Consider the following 22919-nt stretch of genomic DNA (forward strand, 5'->3'; position numbering starts at 1 on the left):
TCTCTGTACACATGCTCAAAACTGTGTGTGGTAGCCACATTGTGCCTAGCATTTTTGAGCATTGTTAACAACTATCATAAAACGTCACTACCGAAACCATTGTGTCACAACCGAAACCTTTCTGTGTGTTTCGGTAGTGACTGTTTCGGTCTGTTTCGGACAATATGAGGTTTATTTTTGAATAAAGTAAGTTTTAAATAATATATTACATAGATACATGTCAAACATAGATCTTTCTGATTTTAACAATATTCTATTTCATATATTGTCTTGATTTGAAGGGAAAAACAAAACCGAAACAGTCACTACCGAAACATACACAAAGGTTTTGGTTGTGACGTAATGGTTTTGGTAGTGACAATATGATGTTTATTTTTGAATTAAGTACTTTTTAAATAACATAATACATAGATACATATGTCATACATACTTTATGATTTTAACAATATTCTATTTCATATTTTTTCTTAATTTGAAGGGAAAAACACAAAAATGCCAAAAAGCCTAGCAGAGACAGAGTACAGGCGAAGGGTTAGAATTACCCAGTGAAATCTGAAGAATATTTAATAAAGGAAAGAGAAAGAAATAAGAGATGGAAGGAAGAAGGAAAGCTGAAGTCAACCACTGAATTATCCAGCAGAGAGCAAAGGAAAATCAGAAGAGCATGGAGGAAAAGACAAGACCACCGGATGTCTCTAAAAAAAATGAGAGAGGGAACATATATATACAGGGAAATGTATGTGACAAAAATGTTTGTCATTCCAATTAAATTTTCTTTTGGAAGGTGAAACCACAGTTTTTCAATGATGAAGAGACCTGTGATGGACAGGTGGCCGGTCCAGCGTGTACCATGCTTTTGCCCTAAGTCAGCTGTGATCATCTGCAGCCCCACGCAGCCCTGAGTACAGCACAAAGCAGTAGAAAATGGAAAAAAAATATGTTTCATCAGTTATAATACATGTTAAAGGTTAAAATATAGCAAAATTAGTTAAGTGATTACAATGCTACCCTCAGAAAAAGTATTACTGCAACAGCAGCAACAGTATGGTCACTACCGAAAAAAAACTGATGTTTTAACAAAAATAAAATGTATTGGATTATCAACCAACAATTTATGATAATGATTGTTTAAGCGGGTTGGTTGATATAATTTTTCAACTTTAGTAACGGGGCTTTTAAAGTGGGACTGTGGAAGGGAGCCTGCAGACAACAGGGGTGGATTACTAGACTTTTCCCCGGTAGTGGGGCCGACCCAAGGGTGCGCGTGTTTTTACTTGCCTGTCTTGTGTGTTTCTGCATGCCAGAGTGCAGTTTTTAGTTTGTCGTGACCGTAGCCCGACTTATTATTGTGGTTTTATATCTTCAGTGAGTGTAGTGTTTTATCACGTGTGTCTAAATTTTAGCATGCCCGAACCCCACGCAACTATTGGGCCCGGCCAACCACGGCCTTACTGACCTCTTCCCCCCCGTTCTTACTTTTTTATTTTTTTATTGTTGCTGTTTTATAGTATTTTATTGTTGCTATTTTTTTGGTATTGTATTGCTCAGGACCCCCTATTTTAATTTCTTTTACGAACCCACTTACATTTCAAATAAACATTGTCCATCAAATCACCATCCCGTGTCCATCGTGCTGTGTCTCAAGGGTGCCAAATGGCTATTTCGGCCCGCTACACGAACATTATCTACAAGCTGTTTCACATCACAGGTCCAGGATTCTCAACCACGTCCAGAAGAAACAAGAAGAGCTACATCACAGGGATTGGATGGGCAAATTAACTTGTAAATTGTCCATAACCGACTGAATAAAAACAGTGTTTTATTTTGATTTCACATCACATGAATATTCAACATTTTTTAAAATATTGAAGCATTATTGAGGAAATGGTGTTGACATAGTTGCTAAGATAATTTTAACATTAAAAGAAGTGGTGGAGTTTCCAATTATAATACAAATATATTGAGAAAATTGTCATTTTGTTGTGAAAGTATTTTTTGAAAGGTGGACTATTTGATATGACATTGGCAAAGATAGACGCGCAAAATACATTTTTAGTAATTAGATAATTCTCTGACCAATTGAATGAAATTTGCTTAGTTCATCGCAGACATCGATGGATGAACAAAAACATTGAGGTGATAAGATAAGAAAGCCTTTATTGATCCCACAGTGGGAACATTTTCAGTGTTACAGCAGCAAAGATATAGGTCACACAGAGACGGCGGCATAATGTAGCCCTTAATGTATAACATTAACGGCAAACATTCAGAATTTTAGCCTGTACATAGTACAGAGGAAACATTCTCTAAGTAGGTGACAATGCTGCAGTGAAATAAAAGGAACAGCATTTGATAAAAATAAAACTAGACTAACAGTAGTTGGGAATGTTGGGTATTGCACGATATAAGCTCAGGTGCAGGACTACACGATTGCACTAATGTCCGCCAGTTTGTAAGACTACACAATGTTCTTGTTAAAGAGTCTGACAGCAGCAGACAAGAAGGAGCGGCGGAATCTCTCCTTTTCACAGCGAGGGTGTAACAGTCTGTCGCTGAAGGAGCTGTGGAGTGCTGTTAGGGTGCCCTGGAGGGGGTGGGCCGGGTTGTCCAGCATTGATGACAGCTTGGCCATCACCCTCCTGTCCCCCACTAAGTCCACAGAGTCCAGGGAGCAGCCCAGGACAGAGCCGGGACTCCTGACCAGTTTGTCCAGCCACTTCTTGTCCCGGGCCGAGACACCGCCTGCACAGGTGACCACTCCCTGGAAAATGACAGATGCAACCGCCGAGTCATAAAGGTTCCTGAGGAGTGTCCCCTGAACCCCAAAAGACCTCAGTCTCCTAAGTAGGAAAAGTCTGCTCTGACCATTCCTATAGAGAGCGTCTGCTCCAGTCCAGTTTATTGTTCAGATGAACACCCAGGTACTTGTAAGTTGAGACCATCTCAACATCTGTTCCTCGGATATTCACTGGTGCAGGTGCAGAGTGATGGCGACTACAGAAATCCACCACCATCTCTTTGGTTTTCCCCGCATTGATCAGGAGGCGGTTCTGCTGGCACCAGTCCACAAAACCCTGAGTAAGTTCTCTGTACTCCCGATCATCTCCGCCTGTAATGAGGCTGACAATCGCAGAGTCGTCAGAGAACTTCTGCAGGTGACGGGTAGGGGTGCTGTAGTTGAAGTCCGAGGTGTAGAGGGTGAACAGGAAGGGAGCCAAGACAGTTCCCTGCGGGGCCCCCGTGCTGCAGAGGAACACGTCAGACACACAGTCCTGTGTCCTCACATACTGTGGCCGGTTTGTGAGGTAGTCCTGGATCCATGTGGTGAGGTGGTGGGCCACTCCCGCCCGCTCCAGCTTGTCTCCCAATAGGGTGGGCTGGATGGTGTTGAAAGCACTGGTGAAATCAAAGAACATGATCCTCACAGTGCTCCCTGCCTTCTCCAGGTGGGACAGTGAAGTGTGGAGGAGGTAGATGATGGCATCATCTAAACTGATGCCAGGCTGGTATGCGAACTGGAGTGGGTCCATTGAGGAGCACACCAGGGGGCGCAGGTGGACAAGGACCAGTCTCTCCAGGGTCTTCATCAGGTGAGACGTCAGCGCCACTGGTCTGAAGCTGTTGAGCTCCTTCGGGTCGGGTGTCTTTGGCACCGGGACCAGACAGGATGTTTTCCACAGCCAGGGGACTCTGCCCAGCTTCAGGCTCAGGTTGAACATGTGCTGGACAATTCCACACAGCTGGTCTGCGCAGGATTTGAGGAGCTGGGGTTTGATGCCACCTGGACCCGCTGCCTCCCTCGCCTACAACTTCTTCAGCTGGTTCTTCACCTGAGATGTTGTGAAGGCCAAGGCTGGGCAGGAGGGAGTGGTGTCTGTCTGGTGTAGCTGGGAGCTGGAGACTGTGGAGCAAAGAGGGGAGGGGGTGACACACCCAGCAGGAGGAGTAGTTGGAGGCTGCAGCAGGAGAGACTGAGTGGGGGCAGGCATCTGATGGAACCTATTGAAAAAGAGGTTCAGCTCATGTGCCCACTGCAGGTCCCCCCCAGTCCGGGTCTTGGGTTGTCTGTGGCCTGAGATGGTCTTCAGGCCCCTCCAGACTCCCCTGGCATTATTCTGCAGCAGCTGTTCCTCCATCCTCTTCCAGTAGGACCTTTTCCCCTCTCTGATCCTCCTCCTTAGCTGGCGTTGCACAATCTTCCGCTCCTCTTTGTTGCCTGACGCAAAAGCCCTCTTCTTCTCCTTCAGGAGAGCTTTTATGTCTGGTGTGATCCAGGGTTTGTTGTTGGAGAAACACCTTACTGTCCTAGTGGGTATGGTGTTCTCCATGCAGAAATGTATATAGTCTGTAACAGTATCCGTTAGACTATTAAAGTTTTCCCCGTGAGTATCGCTGAATACTTCCCACACAGTTGTGCTGAAGCAGTCCTTTAAGGCCTCCTCGGCCTCACCAGACCATCTCAGAACCGTGCGGGTCACAGCTGGCTGCCTGCAGACCAGAGGTTTGTACACAGGCTGGAGAGCCACCAGGTTCTGATCAGCTTTGCCCAGCAGGGGGAGGGGCAGTGATGTGTATGCCTCCTTGGTGTTGGTATAGAAAAGGTAATAATTAAAATTAATTTTTGTAAATAGAAAATGAACAGGAATTAAAAATATGGCAAGGCAAAGCAGAATAAACTTATCTAGTCCTACCCCTTATGTTGAGTTTGAACTTTTCCCATAATATTCAGCACAGTATTCAAGAATAAATGAGTACATAAAAATAAGCAAACTATGATTACTACAATTATACAATACTTTATAAAGATGTAGTTATAAATTAAAAAAGCTTTAATGTACGAGTTTTACCAGTAATTCTAAAACAGCTTCTGGACATATAAAATTCTAATTTGCAAAATATTATGGGACATTGTATATTAAAACAAAAGCTCTTTTGTTGTGCGTGTATCACGAACCTTGAAATTTAAATTGTCCCCTTAACTTAAAGTTCCCCTCCCTTTCAGTAAACATTTCCTGTATATTTTCTGGTAGTAAAGTATCTTTGAAGATTATTTGGACAGTTTTGAATTCTGTTTATTAGTCTGATCATTACAATGGTGATGCTTGATAATAGGAAAGGCCTACTTGTTAAATCTTCATTATCACCATACATAATCATCTTAAATATGTCCAGAGGCATAGTGCTAGGGTTTTTTTTGTGGATGCTGGTGTGTTCCTTGCATTAGGGCCTTGGTCGTCAGGAGTACCAATCATGCGGTGGCCAGTCATGGGGAAGGGCACCTGCCCTACCGGGCCGCCCAGTGGGAGGGGCATCTCGTCTAGCCTGTCCCAGTGGTCCCAAGGCTGGAGGACTTCAAGGAGGAGAACAACATTGAGATCATCTAGTTTAGGGTCCACGATGACTGATTAAAAAATAGTTGACTGAAGTCGATGGCAATTAAGGGTGGTCCGAGGGGGGGGGCGGACCCTGAAACATTGCCTAGCAGTAGGGGATAACACGCACATACTGTATAGGTCAAGGTACACAAACAGGGGGGTGGGACGAACTGAGATTTAGGCCAGTTCAAAACAGAGATGAACATCTTTCAGAAAAAGCTCAAGTTTTAGCTGAGTGACCCATAAGGGTTGTTAGACTAGGGCTCTTTGGCGTATACGTTTAGATAGGTGACTTGAGCCGGGCCATTATCTTGCTGTGACCTTTCTCTTGCTTTTACTTGCCTTCCCTTCTCTATGACACTCTTGGCACACTTACTAGTTGATTTCATTTAAGACCATGGAGTCACACATCGTCTCATGGGCTAGGCAGAGTCGCCCCCTTCTGGGTGGGCGGCCAAGAGTAGGGATCCTGGCTGAGGGGGTTAGACCTTCTCCCATAATCTTGCAGAGAATGCTCCACAGATGCGTCCTGATCTTACAGGCATCCGACAATGGTCAGAATCTGGGTCGACCCCACTTTTTGTGGGGCCATGAGGGGGGAGTTGGATTTTTCTACATTCAATTTTTTTTTTTTTTGACAATTACAAATTACCCATGTGGGAAAAACGTCCCATTTTGGGACTTTTGTGTTTTAGCAAGATTTACATCAAAGACAGGGTATATGAAAAAGTCATTGAGAATCGCTGAAATGGTATCCAATTGTCCAAAACATGTTAAAGTTCTTTGTCAAGAATGTCAAAATTATATGTGGAAATACAATTTTTTTCTGGCGCACAGGAAAACATTCCCTTTTTGGACATTATTTTCCCATAAATACCCATTATAAATGCTAATTTTCCATGTATTTTTGATGCACTGTACCCCTGATGTGTTACAGTGCATTTCTCGCAATTACCCAATGCATCCCTTTACAAGCGGTTGAACTACATGTGAAAACTATTTTTTTTTACTTGAGAGTCATAAATGCCATAATACACCATATGGCACTAGAGAGCTAATTATCATTTTTGGTTGAGCTGACGTATGTGCTTGCTCTGTCACCATTCTGATACCAAAACAATAAAGCATGGTTGGGATCGGTGTGAACGCAATACCAGTGACGTGCACGTGAGTATGAGTATGTGATGAGTGTGTGCGCGCGCGCGCATGTATGCAAGAAAGAGAAGATTTGACCAAAGGTGTTTTACTAAGATAGCAGTACAGCAGTTACTATGTGTTTGTGTGTGGGTATGAACATATTCAGGGTGTCCGCGTGTGCATGTGTGTCTGTCCGAGTGTGCACGTGTACACGCACGCGTATCTCTTTGAATGCACGCTCAAAGCGGTCATTGCAAAAGGCGAATCAACGGATGTTTCCTTGCCTGCGCTCCGCGCTGATTGGTTGTTGGGAGTTCTCACACACCCACTTCTTTCCAGCTTTTACTTCAGTCTCCATTTTATGGAAGCCCATTCCCACCAGTAAAAACAAAAACAAAAAAATCCACCATCCGCCAGTAAGAAATAAAAAAAAAAAAAAATTCTTTGGAAGAAGCCCATTCCCACCAGTAAAAAAAATAATGAAAATAAAAAAACAAAACGTTTTTTTGTTACTTGGGAAGAAGCCCATTCCTACGGAGCCCGCCAGGGGACATCATGAAAATATTTAAGATTGCAATATAACGCAATACTATTGCGTTACATCGCAATACTTTTACAATATAACACAATTGCTTTGTGTTACAACGCAATTATTTTTTTTCAAAAATATTGCGAAATAACGCATATTAGTTGTGAGGAAACTATCCACCTTCGGGTTGCCTTGGCTGTCATCAACACTACGATCAACATGGAGCATGAATGGGGGAATTTGATTGACTTTTATTTTTGATTTAGGTTCAAAATACAAAGACTTAACAGCAGTACTAGCCATTAAGCATGGCTTTATTATAAGCGAAAGGCAACTTAGGAGAATTTTGCGCGACAGAGGACACTCAAGACGCAAGCAATTCTCGGACCTCGCTGTATTGGTTGAATTCATAAGTAATCAACGTAAAGGTTCTGGACAGCTTCATGGATACAGGTGGATGTACGCCAAGTGCCGAGAGAATGGTCTATGTGTCAGAAAAGAAGATGTGCGCATGGTACTAAGGGAGTTGGATCCCAGTGGCGTATCCCATCGGCAAGCAAGGAGACTTCGAAGACGAAACTACTTTCCAGAGGACCTAATTTTATTTGGCATATAGACTCTTTTTACAAACTGAAACCCTATGGTATTTGTATCAATGGTTGTATTGATGGGTTTTGAAGGAAAATGGTGTGGCTTAATGCCTACACAACGAATAGCGATCCGAAACTTATTGGAGGCTATTATGTGGAAGTTGTACAACGTCTTGGAGGGTGCCCTAGAATCATCAGAGGCGAGCTTGAGGCGGAGAACTGCTATGTCAGAGGATTTCAACGGTTTTTGGTCCCGATTCCAGCAGAAAGCAACATTGACAGCTATATAGAAGGCGCCAGTACGGCCAATCAGAGGATAGAGTACTGGTGGGGGTTTCTTTGAAGACAATGTGCGGGATCTGTGTTTGGTGCTCTGCAAGAGAACGGATCATTCGATGGTGGGTTTTTGGACAAAAACATTTTGCAGTTTTGCTTCATGGGTTTAATACAAGTGAGTAAGTGGATTGACACGAGAGGCTATAAGCGCGAACGCTGTTGTATATACTCACAAAGTGATTTAGCCCTATGTTTTTATGATGATTGGCAATCAGCTGATGCATCCAAATCACCTGTTTTTGTAAATTATAGCTCAAGTATCTTACTCTGTTTGTGAATGTTGCCTTACCAATCTTACGTATTATTATTATTATTATGACCAGATCTGCAATGATATAATTCTACAACGCCTCATCAAAGCATCTGGTGAAAATAAACAGCGATCTTTTAATACTAAGTTTAAATCTCTAATACACATTTAAAATAAATTAAAGGCATTTAACATTTACAAGTGAAGAGAAAATTCTATTACAATTTTTTCCTAGCCAATGCAAAGTTTGTGCACAAGCAACAAAACATTAGGCACACAAATAAGAGCTCTGGTGCCCCCTATTGACAACACGAATAATGGTCATATTGGTAAAACACAATTACAAAGCATCATTCAGTTATAAATATCTTACAATACATAATTTGGTCACGCCACTACTGACTATGGCTGCTTTTTAAAGTCAGACATGATCACATTTATGCCAACATAAATAACTACCTATGTATATTTTTACAGGATGAGTTGGATGACGTGGTCCAGGTTTGGAACGCACACAACATCAGACCATCTCCAAACCCGAATGTTACCAGTGGTCAACTCAATGTGATGTATTCGCTCCCTGAACTCTATGGAACGCGAGACTATCTTTCTCCAGTTGACAATGATAACCTGCAAGTGTGCAGAACAAGATGTACATTTCGCCAGTCAATACCTTGTGATACAGATGTCTACGAACTGTGCAACATCCTGATGACAGAGTTCAACTTGTCGATACCATCTGAGATGTATCAAGCCCTGGATCTGTATATGTCTCTGAGAGAGAAGCTTAAAGAATTACTGTAAACAATACAAGTATTTGTACTGAATCATTTCAGATGTTTTGCATTTATGAAGTGTGTGTTGAAAAAGCCCACAATATTCATTCATTCATTCATTCATTATCCATACGGCTTATCCTCACAAGGGTCGCGGGCGTGCTGGAGCCTATCCCAGCTGTCTTTGGGCAGTAGGCAGGGGACACCCTGAATTGGTTGCCAGCCAATCGCAGGGCACACAGATACAAACATCCGCACTCACAATCACACCTAGGGGCAATTTAGAGAGTCCAATCAACTTACCATGCATGTTTTTGGAATGTGGGAGGAAACCGGAGTACCCGGAGGAAACCAAGCCCACAATAAATGCTGAAAAATATTTAATATTTTTTAAAGTCTTAACAATTTCTTTTACAGTAATCAGAACACAAATGACATTTGTGTTTTTAAAATACAATCAGTGAATGTGCAATATGCAAAACGTGCAACCTACAATTCGAGCAAGGCCAACCAATAACACTTATTTGACTATAAAATGTAACATGGAGAGTAAACTGTGCCTTTCAAAAACTGCACTGAATGGCAAAGGATTGCTGTAAAAAAAAAAAAAAAACATAGTTTCTAAAGTTAAAAGAAATACGAAAATGTTCCATTTAGGAAAAAGTGCATCATCACATTAAACCATGCCTTAACTGATATCAGTCTTTTGTACCAAAGCTTTTGGATGAGTGTTTATATTAAGGGGTAATCTGAAGTCTCAAGATGACACTGACACTGAAACACTGTTTGCATGTCTTGCATGCTTTACACAATATCCATTTCCCAACAGTTGCTAGCCAAGATATTATCAATTTCTGTACGGAAATCAGGATAACAGCTATATGTACAAGGCAGTGTTGCACCACAGGTGTGACTTACAGGTCTTCTGTTAAGACCTGTTGGCCTATTAAAAGACACAATTTTATCAACAGCTATAACTGAAGATCCTGGACAGAAGCGTAGTAGTTTCTCTGCCTTGGCTTGGTCAACATTTTTCGCATATCGCTGTAGGTAAGCGAATGTAACCTGTTCCATCTGAATAAGAGGAACCTGAGGGTGCTCAAACAGCTGTGAGACCTTCCTTCCCGATGCATGTTTTGATTTGATTTGTACATAGCAATGACACTTTCTTTATTAGGCAACAGCACTTTGACATGAACCATTTGTGTCGCGAAGCAATCTATTACATACTTGGCCTCCTGAAGAATGGCCTTGTGAGCCATTGTTTTAATCGCAACTTGCAAGCCTTCTTTTTCTGGTAATGTGTGCGAGCCCATTCTTGAGAAAATGTCCAGCAAGTCCTCTTCATCTGATTAGTCACTAGTGCCCTGTAGTGCTCTCTCAACAACTGACTTCTCAATGGAAGATAGGTAGTTGAGAACTGATGTCATGAGACTATTTTCATCTACTGACTCAATACCAAGGATGCAGGCCAAAATAAATGACTGTGCCAACATTAATGGCACAACACCATAATCCAGTAACCCTTTGACCCAAATAAAGCCCACTGCTTGCCATTCAAGTTCACCAAAATCAGGTGTCAATTTAGGAACTCGTTCAGTTTCTCCTTCACACAGTTCTAGAAATTGCTCCCAGAAGCCCGTTTAAATTTCTCGTGATATTCCTGCATCATCTACGGCTATTTCATTTGCAAACTTCATTTTTAACTTTGAAAGCATTATGCTTTTGTCCATAAACGCTTGGATAAGATCTTTCATCACTAGCACTCTTCGCACATTTACATATTGTATTCTCTCTTGATCCAATGAAGTCTCTGTTGAGTCAGAGGGGATGATTTCTTCCCATAAATTCACAGGTGAAGAATCAATCATATTGTCCTGGAGATCCTATATAATAAATTGTATGCAAAAATAATTACATTCACACCATCTCTTGAGCAATCCCAGCTTGCTGTTAAAGGTTAAGTCAACCCAAACATTTTTTTCCCAAGAATATGTTCTATGCAGGCCCACTAATCAAAATATGGCATTCTGATTAATATTGTGTTTGTGGAATATGAGTTAAGTAGTAAAATCCACCTGTTTTTGTGCATCTCAGGGGGTGGCCATTTTTTTACTTGCTGTCAACTGAAAATGACATCACAGTTGCTCAGGGCTCAGATAACCACCAATCATGGCTCAGCTTCAGAAAACAGGTGCGCTGTGATTGGTCGTTACCTGAGCCCGGAGCAACTGTGATGTCATTTTCAGTCGACAAAAAGTGACAAAATGGCCACCCCCAGAGATGGCTAAAAATGGGTGGATTTTGCTCATATTCCACAAACGCAATATTAACCACAATGTCATGTTTAGACTAGTGAAGGTGCATAGAACATATGAATTTGAATGTCATAATATGAATTTTTGGGGGTTGACTTTAAGTCATTTTGGAACATCTTGTTGCCAACATTAAGCTCAATATTTACCTGTGAGGATCGCAGGACCTCGGATATCTGAAACTCGGATAATGGGTCCTCAGTTGCTGAAGATTGGAGAGTCACATCATTCCTCACAGCTGCCTGACATTTAAAAAGCTATTAGTATCTTTCAATGCTAAGGATAAATTGCGTATATCACAATATCAGAACAGACGCTGTGAAAGAAGGGTATGGAAGTGAAAACCAGCATGTGCAAAACTAATTTGATGACAAACATCAACAGAAACATGACTAGGTCATACCTGTGCATCTTCAAAAACATTTGTGACATTGGCTGATGTTGCATGATGTTCATTTGGAATATGGATCTCAATCATTTGGGAAGGACTCTTAAAAAAAAAAAAAAAAAAAAAAAAAAAAGGTCCCCATAGCATTTTTATAATAATAATACATTTCTACCAGTCAACAATTTTACTTACCATAATGGCACTTTCACTATGGAGGACATTCATAACAATAACAGCTGATTATTCGCCACATGTTTCTGAAAGCTCTGGATCCCATTCAATTGTAGTTTCTCCATCTGTGGCAAAAACAAAGTGCACGAATTAAATTCATTTGTTTCAGATCCGGCGGCACGGTGGTCGACTGGTTAGCACGTCCGCCTCACAGTTCATAGGGCGTGGGTTCGATCCCGGCTCTGGACTCCCTGTGTGGAGTTTGCATGTTCTCCCCGTGCCTGCGTGGGTTTTCTCCGGGTACTCCGGTTTCCTCCCACATTCCAAAAACATGCATGGTAAGTTGATTGGATACTCTAAATTGCCCCTAGGTGTGATTGTGAGTGCGGATGTTTGTCTCTGTGTGCCCTGCGATTGGCTGGCAACCAATTCAGGGTGTCCCCTGCCTACTGCCCAAAGACAGCTGGGATAGGCTCCAGCACGCCCCGCGACCCTTGTGAGGATAAGCGGTACAGATAATGGATGGATGGATGTTTCAGATCCACTCACAATAAAAAGTTGCTACTACCAGAACCGCAATCGACAGACAAATCTTGCTCATCTATATTTGGGGCATGATACTCTCTCACATTCTTCAACTTGCTTCTTCTTTTGAGACTTTTTGGTTCATTCAAAATTAGGAAATCGCCATTTTGCTATAAACAAAAACACAATAAAGATTACACCTGTCAAGTCAACCAAACACAATTTTCCTCCAAAACCATAATTGTTACTGCGTAATGACACTAAAACTAGGCAAATTCAGCAAAACACCTGGTCACTGTCTGTTGAACAGGAGGACCTTGGAAGTGAATTTGGAAACCTCACTGAGGAGCTTGTAGGTGAGCTTGGGTGATTTCCTGAAATGCTTGGGAGTAAGCTTTGATGAATGGCTGAGGAGCTTGGATGATTTCCTGAGGTGTTTAGTGGTGAGCTTGGTGCCTCCCTCGATGAGCTTGGGTTTTCGGACTGGAACTGTTCAGATACTTGTCATGTCATGTCATCTTCCAAACCGCTTATCCTATACAGGGTCGCAGGGAATTGCTGGAGCCTATCCCAGCCATCAATGGGCGAAGGCAGACTACACCCCGAACTGGTCGCCAGCCAGTCGCAGGGCACACATAGACACTGTCACTGAGCGGGAATCGATCCCACGCTGCCCGCACACAACTCAGGTGTGTGTACCACTACACTATCAGTGGACCTTGTTCAGATACTTCTTTGGTGCAAATGTAGAAGCGAAGTATTCCCAGTTTTGTCTCGTCATAGATCTGGCCTACTGTCGCATTAGGAGAAAGTTTTGTTCTTTTAAAGTCACAAATTTCAAATGTATAGTCCTCAGCTTTCCCCTTTGTTGAGACGTTTTGTGGAAAAAATAAATCCGTACCTATTTTCAATATCTGTTGAACTGTAGTTGACTTTGCAACACTGATCTGCCTTGTTCCTCCCCCACTCTTTGTTCTAACTTGTCTGTATTCATTTCTAACAAAATTCAACCATCCAATTTCAACTTTTCTTGTCTTTTTTGTTGCTGATTCATTTCCTTTTCTAGACGTATCTGTTCTTCTACTCTCACAGTACTCATTTGGCCCCCGTTTTTTCTTCTTTGTTGACCCTATTTTGCTTTGTAATCTTTCTAGGAGAGCTTCTTTGTCAGCGTTGTTGTTTTGTTGGTGACAGTATGATAAAACCGCAACACGATCTCCATAGGATGGAATATATTTTTGGATTTCGTCATCAGACATGAACAGTAACACAGCCGTGTCAATCTGGAAAGGCAAAAAGTCCCAAATATATTAATAACAATCCAACTCAGCTCTCGTTATTCACTCTACACAACATTTAAGACAATTCGAAAACTAGCATGTGTCGAAAATATCACCCACTCTTTAAAGTAATTATTTAAACTTACTTTCTGTTAGCTGAGGAATATTGGTAAATGGTAATTCACTTGTATTGTCACGATCATGTGCCCAGAATTCCAAAACCCCAAAGCAGAGCCAAACAAAACTTATGAACAAATACAAAGCTTTATTAAACCAAGGGAGCACGCAAACGTGAGAAAGGAGGAATAAATTCGAACAAAGGACAACATCAGCATAAGGCTGACGCGACTACAAGGAAAGCCAGTGGATGGGCGGAGCACAGTGGAAGCTAAACGCCGGAAGAACAAACAACACTAAACGGAAATGTATGTAACAGAAGTGCAGCAAAAGATTAACAAAGGAACTCAGCCCAATTGGGAGAAAGACAGATGAGTGCAATAAACAAGTCAAAAGGAAAGACAGAAGCTAAACTAGATTGGTTTGGAAACAAAAGAAAACAAACCTAATCTAGAATTACCATAACTGGAATTACTTACGTGAGACAAAGCTAAATGACGTATGGCTGTGGAAATAAGCACGCCATCGACAGAGGGAGAACAGACCAACAGCAACAATATTCCAGCGACTAGCTTCCACTTCTCCAGCACCTAGATACCCAGCTGATTGTCATACCAAACAGGTGTGCACTGGAGGCTCCGCCCATCCACCAGACCCAGGGACTGAAAAAAATAACAATCAGCCACAGAACATGACATGTATATAGCACTTCTGTACTCGAAGCGCTTCACACTGTACCTCATTTACATTCTGATGACGTAGCATCAGGAGCAACTAGAGGTTTATATTTTGCTCAAGGATACTTTGACATGGTCACAATGGCCGGGGATCGAACCCACAACCTCTGGGTTGGGAGATGACCAATCGGCCCCTGTGCCATTCCCCACCCCCACCCCCACGATTTATTAATTACTTATTAAGTAAATGCACGATTTAGTAATGACTAAATGCACTCAACAAATACGCCAATTACAGCAGGTTCAGATTGTGTCATAAACTCTATATTTCTACGAGTTGCATATCCTGCAAAGTTAGATGAGGAAGGAAACAGAAACACAAAAGTGTCAACCAGCAATATAATCAGTACTTCTTCAGTTTTAAATGGATATCTGTAGTGTTATTGTTTAGGGCCAACAGAGAGATGTACCTGGGCTATTTACTTAGCTGACTAAAAGCTTTAGAGTTAACACAGATGCTGTAGAAAAGTAATGCAAACTTAAATTTATAACAACTTTGTGATCTAATTGTGATCAACCGATCACAATTAGTAGTGCATACCTTATCCCTGTGTATGCGAAGTATGTCCTCTTCTGGAACATCTCTCAAGCGCAAAAATGTCTCCAACCCGTCATCCATGCTCCCGACATCGCCAGTCGCCACCATAAATTACAGTTATTACAGTTACTTTGCAATAATTATTTTTATTGCAAAATAATCCAATAACAATGGAAATCTTATTGCGAAATTTCACATTAATTATTGCAATATATTGCAAAGTATTGCGTTATATCGCAATCTTAAGTATTTTCGTGATGTCCCCTGGTGGGCTCCGTAGGAATGGGCCTCTTCCAAAGTAACAAAAATATATATATATATTTTTTTTTCACTGGCGGGAATGGGCTTCTTCCAAAGGAATTTTTTTTTTTGTGTTTTTTACTGGCGGACTACAAAAAAAAAATGGTAAAAACATTTTCTGAGGAGGAAGTACGGCATGCTGTTATGGAGTTTGACTGACTCAGCATCCGAGGAAGAGGATGGTGGCTCGGATCCTGATGCTTTGAGCACCACGGATGACAAAGATTTAGACTATGTTCCATGAAGCACACGCAGAGAAGATGCCCTAAATGTTGAAATTTGAGTGTTGGTATTCAAAGTTCAATGTAGTTCAGGCGTTGGTTTTCAAAGTTCAATTGTAGTTCAGTTCTAGTATTGTTTGTTGGTGTGTGTTTGATGTTCCATAAATTCTGTTCGTTCTAAATTCTTCTAGTTGTGCCTTTTTGACCCTTTCAGCTCTAATTTGTCCATATTGAATATTCCAATTTGAATGTGTTTTTTATATATATGCAGATGATAGTTACTTTTACCCATAGCACAATATTGCTTTTTATTGCTTTGTCCATAGAGGGCATCAAAAACAAATGAATAAATAAAAACTATATATGTATGGAGGCGGCACGGTGGTCGACTGGTTAGCACGTCCGCCTCACAGTTCAGAGGTCGTGGGTTCGATCCCGGCTCCGGCCTCCCTGTGTGGAGTTTGCATGTTCTCCCCGTGCCTGCGTGGGTTTTCTCCGGGCACTCCGGTTTCCTCCCACATTCCAAAAACATGCATGGTAAGTTGATTGGATACTCTAAATTGCCCCTAGGTGTGATTGTGAGTGCGGATGTTTGTCTCTGTGTGCCCTGCGATTGGCTGGCAACCAGTTCAGGGTGTCCCCCGCCTACTGCCCAAAGACAGCTGGGATAGGCTCCAGCACGCCCCGCGACCCTTGTGAGGAGAAGCGGTACAGATAATGGATGGATATATATGTATGGATAGGTCTGATGCCACTGAACATTTTGAGTGGTCGCAAGCAAAAAAATATTCAGAAATGACTTAGATATTACACTTTAAAGAAAAGTTTTTGGACCTTTTTTCCTATGTGTTGCAAAGAATTTGAAAAAGCCACTGTCAAAAAATGTTGTGTTCCCCCAAAAATGTTATGTTATGATTTATTAACATATTGAAGCCTCTAACTTGTCCATATTGAATATTCCAATTTGAATGTGTTTTTTATATATATGCAGATGATAGTTACTTTTACGCATAGCGCAATACTGCTTTTTATTGCTTTTATTGTCAATAGAGTGCATCAAAAATAAACAAATAGATAAAAACTATATATGTACGGATAGGTCTGATGCCACTGAATATTTGGAGTGGTCGCAAGCAAAAAAAAATATTCAGAAATACTTAGATATTGGGTGGCACGGTGATCGACTGGTTAGCACGTCCGCCGCACAGTTCAGAGGTCGTGGGTTCGATCCCGGCCCCGGCCTCCCTGTGTGGAGTTTGCATGTTCTCCCAGTGCCTGCGTGGGTTTTCTCAGGCTACTCCGGTTTCCTCCCACATTCCAAAAACATGCATGGTAAGTTGATTGGACTCTCTAAATTGCCCCTCGGTGTGATTGTGAGTGCAGATGTTTGTCTCTGTGTGCCCTGGGATTGGCTGGCAACCAATTCAGGGTGTCCCCCGCCTACTGCCCGATGACAGCTGGGATAGGCTCCAGCACGCCCGTGACCCTCGTGAGGAAAAGCGGTATAGATAATGGATGGATGGACTTAGATATTATTCTTTAAAGCAAAGTTCCATTTTGGGACCTTTTTTCCTACATGTCGCAAAGAATTTGAAAATGCCACTGTCAAAAAATGTTGTGTTCCCCAAAAAATGTTGTTAGGATTTGTTAACATATTGAAGGCTCTAACTTGTCCATTTTGAATATTCCAATTTGAATGTGTTTTTATATATATGCAGATGATAGTTACTTTTACCCATAGCGCAATACTGCTTTTTATTGCTTTTATTGTCCATAGAGGGCATCAAAAATAAACAAAATAAAAACTATATTTGTATGGATAGGTCTGATGCCACTGAACATTTTGAGTGGTCGCAAGTAAAAAAATATTCAGAAATGACTGATATGAATTCTTTGATATTACACTTCAAAGCAACGTCCCAAAATGGGCCGTTTTTTCCTATGCGTCGCAAAAAATTTGAAAATGATACATTCCAAAAATGTTACGTTCCAAAAAAATTTTAATGTTATGATTTATTAAGGCGGCACGGTGATCGACTGGTTAGCACGTCCGCCTCACAGTTCAGAGGTCGTGGGTTCGATCCCGGCTCCGGCCTCCCTGTGTGGAGTTTGCATGTTCTCCCCGTGCCTGCGTGGGTTTCTCCGGGCACTCCGGTTTCCTCCCACATTCCAAAAACATGCATGGTAAGTTGATTGGATACTCTAAATTGCCCCTAGGTGTGATTGTGAGTGCGGATGTTTGTCTCTGTGTGCCCTGCGATTGTCTGGCAACCAGTTCAGGGTGTCCCCCGCCTACTGCCCAAAGACAGCTGGGATAGGCTCCAGCACGCCCCGCGACCCTTGTGAGGAGAAGCGGTACAGATAATGGATGGATGGATAAAAACTATGTATGTATGGATAGGTCTGATGCCACTGAACATTTTGAGTTTGGGCCTATGTGTCTCAAAAAAAATCAGCACACGAGGGCTATGTCGGCCTCAGTCAATGAGGTCGTGAGGGGGGCTGAAGAATTTGTCCAATATTAGCATCAGGCTGGTAATTATTGACTCTAGATCGATGGTTGAATATATCAATCAATCAATCAATATATGCCAATATATTAGCCATATGTTGATCAGACGGTAATTGCATTACACATTTTTGGTCATCACACACAAACCTCTAAATGTCCTTACACATAAGCAGTCATATACCAATCAATAGAAAGGGAAGAAAACTATTTGTGTCTTGTGTAACACACACACCAACAGGCCTTCACATAACTGCACGCATACAGCTTTGTCTAATGCAGGGGTCACCAACTCCGGTCCTCGAGGGCACCTGTGTTGCAGGTTTTCAATCTCTCCCTGCTGTAACACACCTGATTCAAATGATCAGCTCATCAGCAAGCTCTTGAAAAGCCTGATAACGATCCTGATCATTTTAACAGGTGTGTTACAGCAGGGAGAGATTGAAAACCTGCAGGACAGGTGCCCTCGAGGACCGGAGTTGGTGACCCCTGGTCTAATGGAATGTGGCTTTGAGGGATATCTGACAGAGCTAGAAGTCCTTGTGACCAAGGATGTCTCCGGGCCAGATGACTTGGTCCTTGAAGTGAACCATGGAGAAGATTAGAACCAACATTTTTGATTAGATTTACTAATCTGACAGGACAACACTATATATGTGAGGGTTGCATCTTAGACAGGGCCCTTTTCTCACTTGGCCCCCCATGGGTGTGAAAAGAACCCTGCTGAAATTTTCCAACAGCCTCCTTACAGCTTAGGGCCATACTACCCTGAGAACGCCCAATCTCGTCCGATCTTGGAAGCCAAGCATGGTTGGGCCTGGTTAATACTTGGATGGGAGACCGCCTGGGAATACCAGGTGGTGTAAGATTATGCACCTCAATCACAAAATCTGTCTTTCACAAAAGACTTCAAGTTCTGTAGCTTCTTGCAAGCAGCAAACCACATGCTGGCCTCACAGGCCGAGAGCTCAAACCTATAACAGTCTGCGTCCCAAACGTGTGAACAATTGAGGTTAAAATCAAATACAACAAATACAGAATGCTATTATAATGCCCACATCTCACTCGCAAAAGCAAACTTTCATAACAGTCATCAAGTACTGTAGCTGCTTGGTAGCAGCTACCCTACGCTTCCCTGACAAGCTGAGATCTTGCCTGTAGAAAAAGGGAGGAGAAAATCATGTCATGTCATGTCATGTCATGTCATCTTCCAAACCGCTTATCCTATACAGGGTCACGGGGAGTTGCTGGAGCCTATCACAGCCATCAATGGGCGAAGGCAGACTACACCCCGAACTGGTCGCCAGCCAGTCGCAGGGCACACATAGACACTGTCACTGAGCGGGAATCGATCCCACGCTGCCCGAACACAACTCAGGCGTGTGTACCACTACACTATCAGGGACAGGAGAAAATCAAATAGATCAAATACAAAATGCTTGTTTTTATTCCCGAATTGGAGTGTGCGTAGCCTATTGTAAGATTAATAATGTATTTTATTATTCATGTGTTGGACTCTTGTGGACAAGGCCTGTTAGCTTTATTAACTTGTGGGTTTAGCTTTAGCTTTTTCCAAATCTATGCCCAACTTGCTTGATGTGCTTTGCTTCCACATATGTATGCTAATGGCTCTCACACACACAACCCCCCCCCCCCCCCCCCCCACACACACACACATAGACAAAACAAGTTCAAAGTGTTCCAGCTGCTTTCGCTCCCCTTTCTCTTAGAGCTGGAACACCTTTGTAATCAGGGACTCCGAAGAAAATAAAAAGAGAGGAGGCGCGGGAGCCGGGCAGAGGGTTTAGGAACTGTAATCGTACACTTCCCTGCGCTCTCCTTGCAAGTAAAAAGACAATATTGTTGTTGAGTGTTTTCTCTCCTCATTGTGTACATTGTTTACTAATGTCTCACTTGGTGTGAACCTGACATTTAATTGGTCCTTCGAGCCGGATCCCTATATGCCGGAAGGTTTCCAGCTGTCGAGTCAACCTCCAGGTAAAGTCCGTGGCCACGGCTCTAAGACCCTTTGTGGGACTGGTCTTTGGCTCCACTGCTGGGAACTGATGGTTGACGGGAAGCCGGAGGAGTGGAGACATCTCACGACACTCATGGATGAGTGAATTGCGCGCTGGTAAAAAAAACCTTGACAATACTAGTCCCTGGTCAAGTAGTAAGACAGATTTAGTCTATAAAACTGTGAGACAGAGTAAGTCTATAAAGCTGTAAGACAGAGTTAGTCTATAAAACTGTGAGACAGAGTAAGTCTTTAAAACTGTGTAAGCTTTGAGAATACTAGTCATTGTCAAGGTAAAAGACAGAGTAAGTCTATAAAACTGTAAGGGCGACGGTGTCCTGTACGTACTTAAACTCCGTGAAAAACGCTGCTAAAAGTGTGACTGTGTAAACTGTGTGAGTGGATATAAACAGGATTGTAAGTGACAACTTTGTGTGGACGCAATAGGCAAGAATCCTCCGCCATTTGTGGTAGAAGCTTGAGGATTGCCACACACTGTGTTGATTGTTACCTTGTCTTAAGCTAAAAGTCAGTGTAGGACACCCTAAGTGTCATAAAACTGACTCTTCATCAAAAGAATGGGGGAAAACTAACAGTAAAATCGGTGATAAAAGTGATCCTAAACAAAACCTCGCATGCAAAGATTGGACATTTGTGAAGCGTCACTGTCCTTCCAAAATACAACACTTAAACCTTTGGATGACAAAATTTGACTTTACTGGCCAGCTTAAAAAAAGAAAATAACAATAATAATAATAATAATAATAATAATAATAATAATAATAATAATAATAATAATAATAATAATAATAAAGGATGGCGAAGGCCTATGTACACTTGAATTCTGGGTGTGTGTATGTTTGTGCAAATTGGTTGTGAAACCCTGTGTGAAGTGTGTAAGTGAACAGAGTGATTGCGAATTAAAATACCACTAGGTATTTTATTCCATATAATTAGTATAGTATAATTAGTAGTATATGTAGTAGGATAATGAACAGCAGACTGGTGTGGATGCAGAAGCAAGAATTCTCCACCTGAAAAGGTTGTAGTGAGAATGACCACAACAGGAAATTTGAATTGCTGTCCTACTGATAAAAATCCAGTTTTTAGAACACCCAAGGTGTTAGCAAGCTGGACCAACTTCCTATACAATTGGGAAAATAGGTAGTAAATTTAAATCATAAAATGCAATGTAAGGATTGGAAGTTTGTTGAAAAACAGGATCCTGATAAGATCCAATATTTAGACACATGGATAGCTGAACACGTTTTTAATGGTTAAGTTAATTACACATAAAGTAGCCGTGTTACAGGAATCAATCATATAGCAGAAGCGTTTAATGGGCAAAAAGTAAGAAACGAAGATAATGTGACTTGAGCGGCAGACATCAGGGAGGGGCACCTGGGCTCTCTGCTCCTCTCTTGTCTGACCCTGCGACAAGGCGGAACAATTCTTGTTCATTATTATAAAATTTGGCTGAAGAAGAGCACAAAGTAAGCAAAAATAAACTACGGATGTAGAAACAACCAGTCAAATATTTGGGACGCAATCTTAGTGTTGGAAGTATAATTGTAGTGGAGAAGAGAAAAACAAAAACAAAATGCAATTCTCTAGGTTCCAAAACATCAAACGAAGGGGTGGATGATGTCATTTTTTAGGTCTAACAAATTGTTGCTGAATCTGGGTTCCAAATTATGCAGGAATCATTGGTGAAAAAATGTAATAGTGAAGACCTCAAATGACTTCACCTTTAAGGTAGACCAATGAAACAGGAAAGTTTTTTGTGGAATAAAGCAAATTTTAGTGTTAAGCACAGCATTATCTTTATTATGGCGACCCCTTATTCAGTTGATAGATTGTAAAGGTCATTTTTCGACCTCAGTTTTGGTGCGGCAAGATAGAGACAAAATGAAATTAATTCTTTCGAATTGGACGGTGCATTGCCGCACTGTGGAAGAGCAGTTATTGCAGCATCCATTGCTGTATAAACAAATGCAGCAATGGATGGGTGCCTCAGTTTCCAGTTGTTGTTTTTTAAGTGCAACCATAGTTTTTGTTCTATCCCCTGATTTTGAGAGTGCCACGTGCAGTCCCTGCATTGTTTTAACAAAGGACCATGATCTTTTTATCACAAGCGAAACATTTACCTTGTATGTATTGAGACAACGTCTAACTAAAGAGACGCACGATGTTAAACACAGCCACATTGTTACTACTTCCTGAGGATGGAGGAAGACATGATTGCCACACTGTAAACACAAACATTCATATTACTCAGAAGTATTGTGTTGAACAAACTCACTTTTTGATAATTTGTTCTAAACACTCATTTTAATTCAGTTGTTAGTAATTCTTGACAAAAATTTATTTACTCAGTTGTCTTGAGTTTACATGTCTTAAACAAATTAAATATTTAGAACTTCTGGATTTTTTTTTATGGTGAAATGCTATCTATCCCTTTGGAACTTCACATTTTCATTGTTTTCCTGTTACAAAAACATTTATTGCATGCAATAGCTGATATATCCTTGTTGGCATACGGGTTTTTAAATATAAAATCCATCCATCCATTCATTATCAGGAAGTAAATGAGGTACACTGTGTGAAGCAATTTGATTACCAAAGGTAGGTGCGCGCTACACAAGTGTTAGCCCCACCATTTAGCGCTATAAACTCAAAATAATTATGTTGGTGGTAGTACTGTGCACTCAGAATTGATAGCTTGTTAACACGTAAAGAGTTCAAGTTACGTTTACTTATCATTTCTAAGGCAACGAGTTTCCATATTTTTTATTTATTTTTTTTATA

The 22919-nt window shown here is 41.5% G+C and overlaps 1 protein-coding gene and 3 pseudogenes across 2 annotated transcripts; 2 read left to right on the forward strand and 2 right to left on the reverse strand.

The window, feature by feature from the left end:
• Positions 1 to 7498: 7498 nt before the first annotated feature.
• Positions 7499 to 9080, forward strand: LOC147132688 (uncharacterized; annotated as a pseudogene).
• Positions 9081 to 9388: 308 nt separating this feature from the next.
• Positions 9389 to 14376, reverse strand: LOC147132689 (uncharacterized; annotated as a pseudogene). Its single transcript, XR_015082002.1, has 4 exons — positions 14269 to 14376; positions 11889 to 11992; positions 11458 to 11550; positions 9389 to 10879 (listed from the first exon to the last, which is right to left on the reverse strand). The product of XR_015082002.1 is annotated as an uncharacterized LOC147132689 (transcript).
• On the reverse strand, positions 12685 to 13660 carry LOC147132690 (uncharacterized). Its single transcript, XM_086015200.1, has 2 exons — positions 13111 to 13660; positions 12685 to 12881 (listed from the first exon to the last, which is right to left on the reverse strand). Exons 1-2 carry the CDS (start codon positions 13649 to 13651, stop codon positions 12685 to 12687), a joined length of 738 nt encoding a protein of 245 aa, XP_085871326.1. The 5' UTR covers positions 13652 to 13660.
• Positions 14377 to 18844: 4468 nt separating the features above from the next.
• Positions 18845 to 18963, forward strand: LOC147132691 (5S ribosomal RNA; annotated as a pseudogene).
• The last annotated feature ends 3956 nt before the right edge of the window (positions 18964 to 22919 follow it).

Source organism: Filicampus tigris, chromosome 18 (genome assembly GCF_054856515.1).
Source record: "Filicampus tigris isolate MCC_2025a chromosome 18, RoL_Ftig_1.0, whole genome shotgun sequence".
Classification (NCBI taxonomy): Eukaryota; Metazoa; Chordata; class Actinopteri; order Syngnathiformes; family Syngnathidae; genus Filicampus; species Filicampus tigris.

What these genes read in the sequence shown, in the direction of transcription:
- LOC147132690 (XM_086015200.1), bottom strand. Translation starts at nt 13,651, where the DNA reads ATGTCTGATGACGAAATCCAAAAATATATTCCATCCTATGGAGATCGT. An exon ending in CAAAGAAGTATCTGAACAAG is followed by an intron (nt 12,882 to 13,110) that starts GTCCACTGATAG and finishes GTATCTGAACAG; the next exon opens with TTCCAGTCCGAAAACCCAAG.